This window comes from Gambusia affinis, linkage group LG10 (assembly GCF_019740435.1).
Source record: "Gambusia affinis linkage group LG10, SWU_Gaff_1.0, whole genome shotgun sequence".
Lineage (NCBI taxonomy): Eukaryota > Metazoa > Chordata > Actinopteri > Cyprinodontiformes > Poeciliidae > Gambusia > Gambusia affinis.
The window spans coordinates 14,962,672-14,980,814 of record NC_057877.1 but is presented as its reverse complement, the minus strand read 5'-3'; the positions used below and the strand labels follow the sequence as shown (position 1 = coordinate 14,980,814).

Here is an 18,143-nt window from a genome sequence, read left to right as displayed (position 1 = left end):
ATGCAGTTACATTTTAGTTCATCTAACTGAACATTTCAGCAATCTAGAATAAAAATCCTTTCAGCCATTGATAGAATTTTAGACAGGAATGCTTAAAGGGTGATGATGATATTAACAAAAGCATGCAATAAAAAATCTTTTGTTGAGATGAAATCCCCATTTTTATCACCCTTGATTTTCATCAGCACTCCCATGAGCTACAGCATCTCGGTTACTTAAAGAATCTACAAAACGTGCAGAAATCAGGGACAGAAAACACAACCAGCTTGTCAAAATACATAAGACTTATTATCGCACACTCCTGATGCAAAACAATCAATTATCTTTTAACTGCGAGTGAATTAATGATTAGTTTATTATTGTGCAAATAGAAATTAAACTGTTCTGATTTATGTGCACAACACAAGTGCTTCAAACTTTAAAAATGTTTTGCTGTATGACTAAACATCTAGTCAAATTTATCATTATTTTCTGAAGTTTATCTTGTTGCAGTCTATTTCTGCAACAGGGTATGACAGATATGTGATATCAAAACTGAAAAGGATTAAATTAATTACATTTCAGTTTTTGCTTTCTGACATTTTTCTGTGGTTTCTTACTTATTTAGAGCTCTTCTGAATGTTTCATATTAAGTCAGTATTAAGCAATCATTTTGCCAATATTATTCTTCTAACTGAAAGTAAAATTGGCATTATGGAGCGATTCAGACAGAGTCCCCACTTGAATCTGACAGAATAGATGGAGCTAAAGATTAGAGTGATGACAAGGAGGCTTTCCAAACTCAAAAACTTGGAAGTTATCACCAAGGACAGCCAATCAAAATGCCAGTGGGAACATGTAAAGTTGGCTTTCTCCACTGAAAATAGAGAAAGGTATAAATCTAATTTTCAATATAAAATTTGTAATAAAATGGCCTAAAATAGACATTGTTACATTGTTGTATTACCAGTAGCAATCATTACCTGAATGAAAATTTTTTTTAAACTAAACTCTGCCAGAGGTATGAATAATTTGGGAAGTTTATACACATTTTAAGCATATTTAGTTTCAATTCAGAGTAAAAAATATATAAAAAATATAAAGGAGTGTCATTTTGAGTGTATGACACAACGTCCTGCCCTATACAACAATGTCTAGCGTCGCCATGAGAGGCCTCGCTGCTGCTCACGGGGCTACTAATCAATCCTGCTGTTCCCAGTTTGGGCTCGCTGCCGCAGACCACCCTGGTCCAGCAGCAACGACTAATCCGACCCTGGGGTCGGAGCTACGAGCTCAGGCCGCCGAAAACACACCCGGGGCGGCTAAGATGGTGTTCGCATAACAATCCTCCAAAGCATAACGGGAGATTATCAATTATTATTACGCAGCCGCAGCAGTTGAAATTAACGAGCTGCAACAATTAGAGACGTGCGAAGAGTCTGGGCATGCGCGAAACCGTAGGCGAGGGTCTCGTGACAAGAAAAGAAAAACAAAATAATTTATTCAGCGACACTAAAAGGGGTTACGTTAAAATTATCTCTAAATATTCACACCGTTAGGTTTTTCTGGGGAAAAAAAGCAAGATTTTAAACATTTTTGTGTTTACAAAAAAAAATTTCACAATGATACCTGCGACATAGCTTTGAATTATATTAGTAATAATAATTATTATACTTACTTTCACCGTTTATTAGCCCACACTGGCAAACAACACAGGTACAGAGGATAAAAAACACCAATTGCGCTCGCAGCTTCAGCGTCAACCACCTCATTTTGATTGAAGTTGTGCTCTCTCTCCCTCTGAAGGTGTGTTGGAAACTCCAATCCTCAGGGGGGCAAATGTTTATATTACAGCAGATATCAAGTTATTTTTCCTCCTCAGACAAGTTTGTGATGTGCGCCCTGGTATATATGCGTAAAAAACAACTAAATTATGTGATCTTGGGTTCTGGTAACACATGTGCGAGTGAAAATCATTTTCCATAAGTGAAGGCGACAGTCCCCGTTCATCTGTTTGATGTTGATGCTCCAATAAACACAGAAAAAAAATTGAATTATCCCTTAGTTTGGATGCGTGCTAGTTAGGTCCACTGTCGTGTGTATTTTCCACTGAGATAACGGGGAGTATTTTCCAGCTGAAGTTAAAAGTCTTCAGGATCACCGCTGCAGCTTCTTCCTTCTCGTCTTCTCCCGTTTTAAGACCAATGGAGGTACATCCCAGGAAACTCCCAGCAGGAAAAACGTGCAGTTTTCCCCCTTGTCTGTCTCTCTCTCTCCCCAACACTACGACCTTCCTCTGAACTCCTTCACCCCCGCTGACCACCGCGCCGCAAACGAATAACACCCATAAAAAAAAATACCAAAGTGGGGGAAACGGAGCAGACGAGACGAGCGTCACCTATTTAATCAGAAACCTTGAAGACTGAGGTGGAGGGGAAAGAAAAGACAGAAAAATATCCTTGTTTAGCCTAGTGAAGTGAGAAAAGTCTCCACCACGCCGCTCCGATGCTTTTTCCTCTGAACGATAGAGGGGTGGGGGGTAGCTAACGTTAGCTGGCTAATCCAAAACAAACGAGGTTTCGGCGTCGGCGGTATAGTTGGAGATAATTTTAAAAAGCGCACAAACACACTAAGTGAGTATCCCGTCTCAGAGAGTCCACAAAGAAGGAGGTAAATCCGAGTAAAAACACTCAAAAATACGGGGGCAAGTGGAAAAACTTGGATTCCCGTTGCGTTTGGAGCTCGCTCTCCCTCAGGTTCCCCGTTTCCGTCTCTCTTTCTGCGAGCCTCTCCACCAGTAAACAAGTCCTGCCAGTCACCTCAGCTGGGCCGCGGTCTGCGGGAAAACACGGAGAGAAAAATCCGCCCTAACTCCCTCCGTCTCCTCCAGCACAGCCTGGATCCGGAGCGACAGTCTGTCCGCCAGGTGGGCAGGAAACAACACAAGAGCACCCCTGTCACCGGAATAACACCGTCTGCAAACTGGAGCGTAGTTACATGTTAATACAAACACACAATTTTAGGATTGGAAGGTGTATCTTAATAGAGATGAAATGTCTCAAGACCATTTTTAGGGAAGAAGTAAATAGAGAAGAAATAATGTTTTTGGTAAATTTGCCTACACTGAACAGTCTCTTCTCTCTTTTCTTTATTTTTATGCGGTTTTTTACAATCACGTGACTTTACCTTTAACTACTGTGACACCTGAATTTCCTCACTGTGGAATAATACATTTTATATTTGTTGTATTCTATTTTAAAACAATTACTTTTCATCTGTCCTGTTTTAAACCAATGCTCTACATGTCAATTTATCTATATAGCTCCAATTCACTTTAAGGCACTTTTTAAGATTAGCGGGTTCATTTCCAGCATACGTGGGATCCTATTTGGATCCAGTTCAATTGAAGTTGATTCAATTTATTCTAATATAAATGTACAATATATCTTTCAACTGCATTAAATATTTAATATAAAATAAATAAATACAAAACCTCGATTAATGGTACATTAACATTCATTACTTTAACAAAACATCCATCCATTTTCTTTACACCCTTCTTCCCTAAATGGGGTCGGGAGGGTTGCTGGTGCCTATCTCCAGCTGCGTCCCGGGCGAGAGGCGGGGTACACCCTGGACAGGTCGCCAGTCTGTCGCAGGGCAACACAAGTACATACAAGACAAACAACCATGCACACACACACTCACACCTAGGGAGAATTTAGAGAAACCAATTAACCTGACAGTCATGTTTTTGGACTGTGGGAGGAAGCCGGAGAGAACCCACGCATGCACAGGGAGAACATGCAAACTCCATGCAGAAAGATTCCCGGCCGGGACCTTCTTGCTGCAAGGCAACAGCTCTACCAACTCTGCCACTGTGGCTAATGTTGCCTTAGGTCAAGAAACTCATAACAGACAATACAGCATTAGCTTTACAGCTAATTTTAAATAGATTTTTTCACACTGCTTGGAGTAGCCTATGTTACAATGTGCTGGTGATAGTACACAAGCTATCATTAACATTTCAGCTACCTTGAGTTTGTTAGCTTATTGTAGCTTAAAACTGCTGCAACCTTACAGTTTAGCTTTGTAAGCAGTGTTCTGCACTAATTTCTAATACTCCTTAGCTGGGACTTTGGCATTGATCAAAGGTTTTCATTTCTCTTCAACAATTTTTCTATACATTTTTTGTAGGTTCTTGCTTTTTTCTGCTGCACAAGCTGCAGAAAATGCACAAGCAGCATTCTGCAGAAATTTGTAGTATTCTCCAGAAATGTACAGAAAACTATAATTCTGCAGTTTTTCTGTAGTTGACATAAAAAATATTAAGCAATTTTGAATAGTAACAATCAACATACAGCTTTCAGATTCCATTTAGATGCTAGCTTTTAGCTTATTCTAAGCTTCTGTGTACAAAGAACAAAAGAACAGCAGTTCTTCTATTTTAATTTATGTAAGTGGTTTTATGGTGTCAGTGACACTTTAAGGAAATTCCATTTGGCATAAAATACAAAGGACCTTTAAATGTTACATTTTTAGTTGATCAAAATAAACATCCCAGTGATGTAGGATAAAAATCTCAGATTTTAGACAGGAAGGCTCTACGTCTAGTGATGATATTACCAAAACAATGCAGTTGCAATGAGATTACTTTATTTAGAATACCTTTAGCTTCCTAGGCTAATCTGGGTTTTCTTAGCGGATAGTTATTATTAGCAGTGATATTCCTGATAAAGTTGTGTCCTGGGAAATTTGCAACACATAACAACACCAAAGCTTCAGATGGGGAAAATTTTTTTTTTTCTGAAACAAACATTTAATCAGAAGGACAATTAGTACCTGTCTTCTGATACAGCAAATTGATTTTATATCAGCAGTGAAACCATTTGTTTTAGAATCTATGTAATCTACTTTATTTTTGCACTACAAAAATATTTATCCTGAGTCAGGAAGACACACAACGTCCTGCCATCTTTGCATAACAAATATCCCCCTAATAAAACACGTCTCATAAAATTTATGGATTTTAACTGTAAACAAAACCTGGGAATTTTCTTCCCACCTCTGTGGTTCTGCCACCTGTGCTGTTGCTTCAGAATGGAAAAATAAATAGATTATTTATCACACAGGGGTGCAGTTTGTCCGGCTGGATAGGTGCATGTGGCTCTGCGGGGCTGCGGCGCAGGGGCAGGCTTGTTGTTAATCTGAGGAATGTTGTTGCCCAGTGAACGAAGTAAATGAGTTCCTAGTGAGATTAAATGTCACAGGTCTGAAGGACTAAGGGTCGGGGAATCTAGTCAAAACAGATCTCTTTGTGGCAGTCACGCTATCTGACGCCAACTGGAGACGCGCACCTCCCTCTTCACACTTGTCCCACTTCCTCTCAGGTGCTGAATATCACTCCGATCTCTTTCTCTTTTCTGTGGGTGTAGAAGAGGTCGGATGAAGAGCTTTCCATCGCACTAACCTACCTAGAGAGTCGTTGTATGAGTGCATGCATGCAGCACTTGTGCACCACTACAGTCCTGCCCCGGCTCTGTTGTACTACAGCTTAAATTCAGTAGGTGGCACCAAAAATAACAACCAATTCACTCATTCCAAATGTCAAACAGGGACAAAAGGATACAATGTTGAGGGTAAATAGGATTAAATTCCACCAAAGAGGCAACCGTGGGGAGCTTTGCACCCTGTCAAATGAACAAAATGTGATTTTATCAGCATTGTGCAGCTGTAGGAATTCTTAAGCTTGCAAATGGGGAATTTAATATCTTTAGGGTGTTTGAAATTCCTGTAGTTTTTCCAAAGAGATCACCTCCAACATTCACAAAGACGCTATTCTCCACGTGGATATTGTTAAGCAGCAGTGCCCGTCAGTAAATGAAGGCAGGGCTGAGGCGTTTGATTGGATTTGGAGAGATGTGAATAACACAGAGTGGGAAGTAATTTAGGAAGCGTCAGTCTTTTTCTAATCCAATGTTGCAGGTTTGATTTTTTTGTTTTGTTTTGTTTTTTTAATGTATTTAATTCATCCTAAAAATAAGGCTGAGATTACTTTCTCCCATCAATTTGTTTTTCTTTTTCCAGTTCTACATTTTTGTAAATGGAAAGAATTTTCTTTCTTTGATAATTTTTGGTAGTCCAAGTCCATTAGAATTTGCAGCGACATTGCTGGAGTTATTTCCAAAAGTATTTGCACCTTTTAAACAGTTTTTTCTCCCAAAATTTGTTAAATTATGGTTTAACAAATCGCAAAAGGGAAACCCTGAAAAGAAATGACACATCAACGACTAAGAACAACTAATTTGATTTAATTTAATTTTGACAGTGAACATTAATAAACATTAGAATTCATTGCAAGATAAATATGCAGGAAATAGCACAATAACTAAATTTTATCCATTTTTCTAAGTTAAATAAGCACAAAAAAACAAAACACCTCACTACAATTCACAAGACAGAATACAGTATATATTGTACTACTAAAAAAAAGAACAACATTAATGAAAGAAAACATTTATACCCAAGAAATAACTAACCTACAGACAGAAACAGTATATAAACAGGATACGAGACACTCCTCTCTAAGCAGTGGAAGACATTATGAATGGGCACATAACTGGTTAGTTTTTTTTATTAAAAATGGAGTTTCACTGTCTCTGATATATATATATAAAAGTCAACTTGATAAGAAATGGTAATTTTACTAGTTTTTATCAGATCTTTTCAGATATTTTGTCGTCATTACGTTGAAAGCTTCATGCTTTTGTTTTCCTTACAGAAATTTTCATCAACATTCCATAAAGGAAAATGTGTTCCTCCTCTTTCTGCAAAGGCTTTAGGTTTTGGTTTATTTTTAAACATAATTAAGATTCTATAAAAATAACAAATTTCCTGTAGTAAATATGTATTGAAAATGATTATCATTTTTCAAAAGGCAATATTTGTTTTGATCTTGAGAAACTGAGGTTTAAAATGACTCTTTGGACTATAAAGGTTGGAGACTTCTGGTTTAGACCAAATCATGTAGTGTCCAAAAGACCCAGTCAAGGGTCAGCTTTAAATTGAATTGAAAATATGAAAATCTCTCCATTCAGTCTGGAGTGGGTTTGGGCTGTTTATGCAAAAAAGATTGGACAAAACTTTCAGTCTCTGAATGTGTAAAACTAGCACACACTCACTGCAGGACATGCAGCTGCAACTATCGCAAAAAACTACATTGAACTTCATAAACATAACGGGATGAAATAGATCCAACAGATGCACAAAGGTACAACGGTACAAAACGTTTGCCACAAACTAAAATTGTGACATATTTCAAATTCACAACAAAATTACATTGACTTGACATTAACATCATCAAATTATTGAATATTTATGAGATAACCTGTCTTTCCCTTCATGACACTGAGTGGTTTGTAAATAATTCACTGATGCATTTTTTAAATCTGTGGCAGAGATTCTTCCATTACACAGCTTTTCCCAGATGCCAGATTTTTGTATAAAATAAGGTCCAGAGACTGTTGTGGTTGGAAAGACTGAGTCCATCTCCAAACTCTGATTTTTGTACAACAATTTGTCAAATTTGATGTGTTTGTGTTCTTATGCTAAACCCCTAATGGTGAATTTGTTAGGAACCAGCAGCAGAGTCTATGCACCTTAACTGTACACAATAAATTAAAAAGCAGCAGATGCATGCATTGACAATCTCTTCACGCATTTAATCTAAAATGTTTGTAACTCTGCATGCCTTACACTCACACTGATGAGGGTTAAAATGATTTCCACTGACTCTTTCTGCAGCCGCCTGAGCTGCAGCTAGTAAACAGAAGGATTAAGACATTTCTGGGGAAAGAGCATCTTTCCTTTGTCCAAGCGGAAACCTCAGTAATTAGCTGTCAGGGGAAGGCAGGAGGTAGCGTTCGGTCTCTGTGTGTGTGCATGTGATTGGCTGGGTCCACCAAGGAGAGGGTCGCGGGTTTAGAGATACAAAACATGCTGGGATTATCCTCTTCAGATTTGCTCCTTTGTGCTCTCTGCTTCAGCACTTCAAACCCTCCTGTTTATGGTTCAGGAAAAGCAAAAGCATCTCTCTTTTCTGACTCCACATCTGACGCTAAACCACTCAACCAGCATGTCGTGTGTATGATGCTGTGGGCACTCATTTCAACATTTGTCGTCTGTCCTTTGTTAGTCTTTGAGTATGAAAAAGTGTTTTCAGTATTCTTTTTTACGTTCAAAGTTCAAAGCAGAGTGCCTTGTAAGTGCCTTTGAATTTTTTCATTGTTTTCTATGTTAAAACCAGAAACTTCAATGTATTTCATTGGGATTTTTTGTGATAAATCAACACAGTGTTGTGCATACCTGGAAAGGATAAGGAAACTGATTTAAATGATTAAAATGAGACTTGAAAACTTTGGTGAGTATTCGTATTCAATCCACTTAGCCAGAAATGTGGAGACCCATATTTCAGGTAAGAGACAATAATAATAATAATAATAATAATAATAATAATAATAATAATAATAATAATAATAATAATAATAATAATAATAATAATAATAATAATAATAATAATAATAATAATAAAATGAACAAAAAGTGCATCAACAGGAAAAAATGTTTGCACATTCTTTTGTAAAAATAGCTTAACCTGCTCAATCTGCTCAAAATAATTCAATTGGATTGGATGAAGATCTTGCCCCAGACTGTTGGATTTTGGTCTGGACTTTGACTTGGCCACATTTATTCTTCAATCCAATCCTTTGTGGACCTGATTTCATGTTTAGGGCTTTTGTCCAGCTGGAGGATGAACTTCCACCACTGTCTCTCTAGTCTTTTATACAGTCTAATAGTTTTTCCTCCATCTGTCGTCCCATTAACTCTGACAATCTTCCCTCCCTTTGTGAACAAATGTTTCCCTCAGCATGATGCTGTTACCACCATATTTCAGGAAGAACAAGATGTTCAGGGTAAAGGGGAGTGATGGTTTTCCACCAGACATGACCTTTAGCAGAGGCTAAAAACTTCAACTCTTATCTCATCTACTTCTTCATGATGCTGTTTGTTTATGTCTATGAAACCTCTGACGTGTTCACAGAGCATGGATGGATGGATGGATGGGCCTCTGTTCTGCTTCTGTTTAAACTTAGAAAATGAATCTGTAACAACTACACATTCTTTAGTTTTTAAAATAAATGTAATGTTTTAAACTCAAGTAGAAGAAAATATTAAATAATGTATAATCAGTTTTGGCTGATTGATGCTTTACAGGAGGCTCATATTCCCTTGAGAATATAAAAACATAAGAGGTAGAAAGCAAATGTTCATGGCTTTAATAATCTGGTTTGACAGTAGCTGACTTTAACATAAATAATTAAAATTGGAGTTACTTTGTGCAGTAAATGTACCACTAATGCACATGACATTGTCACAATCCAGCTGTAAATAAATCCCTTCATTGTTAAATATCATGATGTCGGACTGCCAAATAGTTTCACTTTTTCTGCTTCAGTGCAACATTTTGTTCAGGCACTGAAGAATCTTCTTGATCTAATTATGTCTTTATAAAAAGGTGAGTCATTTCACTACTGCTCTGGATGGTGACTGCATTCTTCTAATAATCAGTTTCTGTGTCAAACTGCAAGATGTTCTTTGTGAGAAGCATAACTGCATTGGCTTTGAGCTGGATAATTGTTGGCACATATGACAATCTAACCTTCATTTGTTTTTCTGTACGTCAGTCTGAGGAAGTTGATTCTTCACACTCCCTGAAGAGAAGATGTTCAGGACGTGGTAGCCATTTTGTTTTCTAAAACAAAGGCTTCACGTCCTGTTTGGGTCAGTTTTATCTCTTATGTAATGTCCAGAAATATAGAAGTCTGCCTTCCCTCATGTTATTTCCTTCATCGTGTATTTTCTGTGACGTTGAACGCACAACTTGCCTCTGTTTACGTGGTTATGGACTTATCCTCTCCTCCCTGTTCTGTCTCAAGAATGACCTTCCACCCAACCTTCTGTACTTTTGTCCTTCATTTTTCACTTCACGTGTGAAATCAACTATTCCCTTTTCTCACAGTGACGTGCTCCTCAAGGCCCCTGAAGTCAGAGTGCAGGGTTCCAGGACCTGTTTTATCCCAGATAAGAAGCTGGGAAGGAAGGCCACTCCATCTGAATATGCTTCCTAAGAGGATGTGTCACTGACAGCTTTATCCACATATTGTAAGAGTGACAACAGAAAGCAATACATCCAGGAGGAGACGCTCCTTAAATACAAAGTCAAAGTCACAGGTCTCGGGTCGTGGAAAGGACTTCAGGAAGAAGAAGTGGACTGGACAATATCAGAAGATGGCTCTTTTGTTTCCTCTCAAGTCCAGATTGGAAGGACGCTGTTGTTTTGTTGCTTCTTTTCCCACGTGCGAATGTACATGTGCAGCCACGTATGCACAATTTTTCATACACATGACTAAAAGGATATGTAATGCATTGAAACTTTTAAATTTGGGCTGGACCATGTAGTGGCACATGTTATGTTTAGATGAAATACTGCAGTGGAGGAAGAGATCTGAAAGGTGACTCTGGAGCAATAGCCAGTAGATAGCATCTTACACAAACATGAAGAGCAGTGGTGTCACTTACCATATTATATCAGTTCAGTTTTATTGCTTTGAAGATGCTTGAAGTTATTTTTCCAACAGAGTTTTAGTTTTTGTGAATATTTCTTTCTGCAGCCATTTTACTTACAGGGAACAGAAAAATAAAATCACACCACTAGGCTTACCCTGAAGTCTCGAGTCCTTGTTACAACATTTGACCAATCATACAGATATTATCAAAATATTTGAAGGCAAACTGTGATATCCAGCATCGGTGGTTTGGTTTGAACGTTGCATTTGAAAACAAAGATATAGAACTCCTGTTACCATGAACTAAGAGATGACTAAACTAAATGCACTGGACAATATAGGAGAGAAAAATACACCTTTAGTTTCAGGATCCAGGGAATTAGATTCCTACCAGGGAAGGAAAATGTCTCACAAAAGCTACATGTGAAAGTTTCCTTCTGAACTTTAGGAATAGTCAACCATCCTTTACAACTTGGAAAAAGAAGGTGAAAAACCTTGAGGTGGTAGGCTTTGACCCACCTTGGAGAGCGGGAAAAGCTACCTGATGAAGTGGATCGACCTGGGAATTCTCTAGGGGAAAAAAGCAGGAACAAGAAGTTTGGGAACAGAAGAGGTGGACCTGCTGTGACTCCCCAGGGGAGTTCAGGAAGAGCGTAAGGTATCAGAGCAAAGTTAATGTAGCAAAACCACCGTGGACATTAGACAGTCACATATGGAGCCCATTATTCAGCCCATTTATTGCCCACTAAACCCTCTCATATGCATGTTGGTGGGGTTTGGACACCTCACTCAGAGGGGACACAAGGTGGAGGTTTTGTTAGACTTTCTAAATCATGCTTCTGTAGAAGCATGATTTAGCAGGTCAAAGGACAAGCAATTATTAGTCACCCATTGATTACAGATTTGAAAACACAGAGAAAAAATAAAGCAAAATTGAAAAGACGGTAAATTCAGTGTTTGGAAAGGATGTTTTAGTTTTGAACAGCAGCAGAAATGTTATGATGTTTCATAGCTGAGAGGTTTGCTGATTATTGAGTTCAGCAGGACAAAAACGCTAAAAAACACAAACTTTACCAAGTAATTTTGGTTTAGTTTCTAGTGCAAATGTCTTAGTACACTTGAAATAAGATAAAAACAACTTACAAGAAATAGGAGATTGTTTTAAGTCAATAATTCCTTAATATTGATGAAAAAGTATTAGTTCCAGTGGAAGATTATTGTACCTATGGGAATATTGTCTTGCTATAAGTGAAATAATCTACCAGTGAAACTAGTAATTTTTCATCAATTTAAGAAATTGTTGATTTAAAAAAAGCTAATTTTTTTCTTGCTAAAAAGTTATCTAAAAGTTAGTGTACAAAGATATTTACACTAGAAACTAGACCAAAAATAAGTAGTGAGATTTGTATTTTTGGTAGTTAGCATCATTATATGTGTTTAAAATATAATCTTTACAGCAAAGTTGTATCCTTTTTATGGTTTACAGCTGACAAAGTATTGCTTTTCTTTCAGGTGCATTCGCAAAGCAAACCCTTGTTGCCACACAGGGATCGACTGGAGCCAAATAGGAGAAAGGGGAAAACACTTAATGACTTCCTGAGAGCAAAGCAGGGTTACGGGATAAATGTAGCAGCATTGTACTAGTGTTTACAGAGGAACCAGACCTAGCTGCACACCACCCATCCTGGACGCTGCAAACGCCACATCCAAGGTGAGAACTGTTTCTTCTCAGAGGATCAAAGCTGGATTGCGATTTTTGTGGCAGCATCAATTACAGGGGAGCGGAGGAATAACTGCTACTCTTGACGGTAACTTGGCCTCAGGTCGGTACAGCTATTTCCTCCTCCTCAAACAAAATTACAAGTAACAAGGCGGCCAAACAAACTGCCAAAGTTCTTGATTAGTTTCCTCCACAGTGTACCTTTTGCTCTTGTTATCGGCCCAGTCGAATGAGGGCTAATTACGAGCTGTTTGTCACTTGCTTGGCATTTCGTTCAGAGGTGTGTGCCCGTGTTTACTTATGGCCTATTCCTTTCCGTTACCGAGTTGCAGAAGCAAGGCTGCAAAGCGTCCGCTCTTCTCACATCCTATTTCTAGCCGCAACCCCGGGGCAAAGCACTTCAACATCCTGAAGCTCAGACCTGACTGACCACAGCGCTGCCCTTTGACCTCTGGGAGGCCCGCTCCCTGGAAGCCGAGAATGGGAAGAGGAACTTAGGGAGGGGGGGCTGCGTTATGTGGCAGAACTTCCCACAATGACAATAATAAAAACAGTGTTTGTTTATGTTCTCACATGGAGACGGATGAGGAAGTCGGGGATCAGGGGAAGTCGGATGGGTGTAAAAGTTCAGCAAGAGATTCACAAACTGTGGCTTTAGAGTTATGCAAGCTGCAAGCATTGTGATGGGGTTTAACTTGACGCAGTACCAGAGTGTGTGCTTCTGCATGTGTGTGTGGTGATTGCATGCCTGACAGCAGCCAAATTTGAAGGCACAGTGTGTCTGCTCTCTTTAAATAAGCCCCAGTGTAAAAACACTAGAGGAAAACAGCCAAATTAGAACATAAATACTCAGTCTGCAAAACTAACCAACCTCACCAAGGATGCGGGTAAAGATTAGACAGGTGGTGACTGTTATCAGAGTGACATGTCGCTGCGCATCTTTAAACACTGACTTGTTTGGTGAGTTTAATATTAAATAGCAGCGGTTGGTTGTTTGCTTTAAAGGCATTTTGGGATGTCAGCTATTCCTGAAATTTGGGACTTTTTCCAAACACATTCCTGGTGGCTTTTACAAGTTGATGCAACACTTGTTTTCACTTGTGTGATCCACAGATGTCAATGCCAGAGAAGAAGGTTACATGTTTTATCAATTTTTTTCTAGATCAGGCTAAAATTTGTTGCTTTTTAATATCTTTAGCAAACAGAGAGATTTAAGAGATATTTTTGTTTCCACAAGTCAAGCAGTGATCTGGCCTGGTAAACTGAACTCAGCTTTCATAGCACTTCATGAGTTAACAATTGGAAGAGATTACTTTTTAAATTAGAGTGAGATTTTGCAGCAAATATCATCTTGAGGCATTTTACCAAAAAAAAGTAATTTCAGTTCAATCACACATACATTCCAATTAATCCTTGTTATCAAACAGTGCATCAAGATCAGTTCATTATTCCTATTAATTTAAAACCTTTATATCTCAGGAAATGCAGCAGATTGCACCAAGTCCGACTTGTAATTTTGTTTAAGCCCCGGTTGTTTTAGGTAGTGACTTATGTCAAAAAAACAAAATTGTGTGCTTTTGTGTGTTCACTCAGATTACTGTCGTATTGATTAATGGAGATAAACAGGAGATGAAGAGAATAGCTGCATGCTGAGGCGAACAGCTAAAACTGAGTAAAGATGACAAGAAGAGAGAAGAAGAAGACACCAGATTCACAACAAAGACATACAGCAGCTGCAGTATTAGACATACAGTATTACATGCATACCATGTAGACCGTTGCATGGATGGTCTCCTTTTCAGATTGAAAGCTTTCATGGTGCCATGACATTTCCTAATACAATAGTAACAAAGGTGACCTTCTATTTTCCAGATTTCATTGGAAATTCATTCATTTTCACAAACATTGCGTCTTCTTAATACAGACTATCACTTCCAGTTTGCTGTCACGATTATTGCGACAGTAACCTGGACGAGTCTCATTCTACTCTTCAGTGTAAATTACAATAACAATGAATTTATTTATGTTGAGCTTTGAGTCAATCTGCTGTGCGCAACACTGAAAAGCTGTTTGTGTTGGATGTAAAACTGAACATTTTAAGACACTCAACTTCAGGAAGGAAATCAATAAAATGAACAAAAACAACATAATCAAATTTATGGATCAAAGTGGAATTTAAAAAACAAATGCAAAAAGAGAGACCAGCAAGCAATTAAAAAAAAGAACATGACTTGTTTTAATAGGACAAAACAATTAAATAAATTGTATTTGGATTGAAAACAGGAGTCGTCGTTTGTTTTCTGTCCTGAAGGCTGCACTCAGAAAGCAACATGTTTTTAAAAGCTTCAGATTTTTGCTAAAATGTTGCACTTCTTGTATTTGCAGACTGTCACCAACCATCTGGCTGGCCTTGAAATACCACCTTGTGCTCAAAACAATGTGCTGGATGTTGCTCAAGTAACCGTTTGGTCCCAAAAGTGTTCTCACAAATCATAACTCATGCCTTTTTTAACTCCATGTTGGCCTAATTGTGATTGAATTTGTCTCCAAGTTAAGAATTTGTTAACGTAATTTTCTAAACCCCATAGAGAGAAACTAGAGAGAAGTCCTTGAAGGCTGGAACGCGCCCCTGGCCTGTTATCCAGTTGCTAGCAGGACTTGTCCTGCACCTGGTGTTGTGATGAGGCTAGCAGAGAAGCAAACTGAGAAACTCCTCGTTCCAAGATGTGTTAAATAACATTGTATTTGTATTTAGACTGAGCTGGAAAAAAACATGCACTGCATCCACATCACCTGCAGCTCTTCTTTTTAAAGGAGAAGTTCAACATTTGTGCTTTTCCTATTTTCCAGCCTGAAAGCTAAACAACTCTCAGGACGCTGAGAGCAGCACTTCCTCTTCTGACAGGCTTATCAAAAATATTCACCAAGATCCAAAACGTTTGTAGCTTCATTAAAGAACAATAATTTTTTTTAAAAAAAAATCAGCAAAACGTAATAAAATTTATAATAATTATTGTTTCAAGCAGGTGTTGCGCAATTCAGTGCGTTTCGGTTCCATTAACATAAATTTTTTGTCATCAATGGCAAACTGAATAACGATTTTCCCCACATTTTATTTCACTCTCTTTCCAATACAGGTAAAAAAAAAAAATAAAAAAATAAAAATAAAAAAAATACTGCGTGAAACAAGAATTAAATCATTTTACTGATAAATTTGCTTCAGTAGAGCAAAACCAAGCAGGCTGTTTCCACGGAGACGATAGCTTCGCCACAAGCAGGAAAACAGGTATATTTCCTGACTCTGATCCTTAAATCTGCTGTCTCATGTTCGACCAGCATCTCTTCTCAGAATCAAGCCTCAAAGCTTCCAGTAATTCAGCTGCAGCCGTCAGTCCTGCCTGCTGGGAGATTCTAACGTGCTGAAAGGTGAGACAGCAAAGAACCAAAATAAATAAATATATATAAATAAAGCCTCCCAGCGGCGACTTCACTACCTGAGCTCGGTACATCAAAAAACCGAACAGAAACCAGCAGGGGGGCTTGGCAAACCTGCGCTTGCCTGATAAAAAGCCTGAAAGGTTCAGCACATTAACCCACATGCTGACATGAATCTGTGGGAAGGACGGAGGGCCAATCAGTAGCTGAAGGGAATGCCATAAAGCCACTCAGTTATTTGGGTGCAAAGAAGAAATAATGCTTTGTAATAATATTTTGTTGAGCTTTTATGAGATAAATTAACATTAAGGTAGCGCATAATCGTGAAAGGAAAATGATGCATGTTTTCCAAAATGTTTCACAAATAAAAATGAGACGCGTGTATCTCTTTGTTTCAAGAGACAAAATATTAATGTATGGACATAGAGGAGCTTTACTTTACTGCTAATAGTGACTGAATGGGATCACAGATGCATATGTGTGTTTATAAGCCTTTAGAGGAGCTCCCATCACGGCCAAAACACACAGGGAGGCTGCTGAGGAAACGCAATGTCAGACTGACACACACTTGTTGCAGACTCAGGAGATTAAAATCAGCAACGGTGCCACGCCGATCGCAATCATTATCATTTTCAAAAACATGAAAAAGTCAAATTTTTCTGTGATGATTTGTTTTGTTATGTTTGCAAACTTAATACTGATGAAACTAAGAATAGGTGCTAGGAAAATCAGAATGGAACAGGCTGAAATAGAAGTGGAATTGATGTGTTTGAGAAAACCAAGAGACAGCAAAACTGACACAATTTGCAGCAGAACCAAAGGCCTCTCATTATGAGCTTAGAAAGTGAAAACTCTCCTTCTCTGAAACTCATTCCTGTTGACGGCAGAAAGATGGGGACTTCAAAGGAGAAAGAGCCCTTCACCTCTGATGCTCTCTGACGAAAGTACATGGAAAAAAAAGCTGAATGAAAACAAAATCTCTTTTATCTCTGTGGGCAACCCAAATCCTCAGTGCCGCCGCCGCTGCTGCTGCTGTTGCTGCTGCTGCCAAATTTCAAATTAAAAAGGTGGAGCGTTGGGATGCTTAAGCACCACAGTAATGTGTGGAGAGCAGATAGATGCTCGCTCATGCCTGAGCTTTTGTTCCGGAGCATTTTTGCCTTTTGGACGGAACAAACTAATAAAAACCAGCATTAAACACACAAGCCCAAGCATCAGCAGAAACAATAAGTAATGGGGATCATTTGATTTGTGTGTGGTAACAAGAAATGAGCAGATAGGCACCTTTTTATCCCAAGGTTACTGATTTTTATTTTTTTTTTTTCAGAAAGAGACCAGAATACAGTCTGAACTCAGTAAGATGTGCATCAAAGCTTAGAACAAATTTATTCACTCTATTACTGGTGAAAACACGTCATTACTAAAGAATAATGAGGTATTTTTAATAATAATACCTCATTATTATTGAAAATACAAAAAATATGAAATATCTAGTTCACTAAATTTACTATATGTGGCAGCATGAAGCTGTAGGGATGCTCTTGTTCAGCAAGATAAATAAAAACAATTCAAACCTGGATACTCAGGCAAAGGTTCTTCTTTAATTAGAAAGGAGACATCTAGTGGAAGCTTCAATAGAGTGATTTAAATCAACATATAATAATGTGTTGTGATGGTCCAGTCAAAGTCCAAATCTAAACTGAAATGAGTCAACGGCTAAACACGAAGACTAATGCTCACCAACGCTTTCCACCCAATCAGATTGAGCTTGAGTGAAGAAGAATGGACAAACAAAAAAAATGCTAAACTGCAATTGAAAACAATTGCAAGCCACACTTTTCAGATTTTTATATGTGAAAATGTAGGAAACAATACATCACAGTTGTTTGTGAAGAAGAAATATTCACATTCATATCAGCAACCTGCTGGTGAGATTATTCCAGCAAACAGATCCCAGTAAATTAAAGCCGACTTTGTGTCGGCGTAAAGACCAGGAAGTCATAACTTTAATCTAACAAGGTAAGGCATGTTCTGGTGCAGCCTTCCTTTCCTGAACTTCAAGAGACAAACAGCCACAAACCTTAGACAACACAACAATCCAGGGATGAGAACAGAAACAGAGATACTTTACTATTATTACACATTTTGGATTTTTAGTTAGACTTTTACCATGTAAACGTTGAGTCAGAAACAATGTTTTCTTTTCTTTTTTTTCCTTAGTTGGCACAATAAGCCATAAACTAAAAAGCATGTTTTATGGTTTAGTCTTTATTTTACACCTCGTTTCGTAACGTTGTCCCATGCTGTCGTGGGTTCTTTTCAGAAGCAGTCTTTAAAATTTACAGCACACGAATCTCATGCAGGTGAACCCAGACAACGTTTAG

At 38.2% G+C, this 18,143-nt stretch overlaps 1 protein-coding gene across 1 annotated transcript in view; it reads right to left on the bottom strand.

Moving 5' to 3' along the window:
• Positions 1 to 2,782, bottom strand: part of insrb (insulin receptor b) — an 81,436-nt gene extending 78,654 nt beyond the window's left edge. The window contains exon 1 of the mRNA XM_044129397.1: positions 1,658 to 2,782. Within this exon, the coding sequence (XP_043985332.1) occupies positions 1,658 to 1,751 (94 nt within the window). The 5' untranslated portion in view covers positions 1,752 to 2,782. The remainder of the gene's footprint in view (positions 1 to 1,657) is intronic.
• Between the last annotated feature and the right edge of the window lie 15,361 nt (positions 2,783 to 18,143).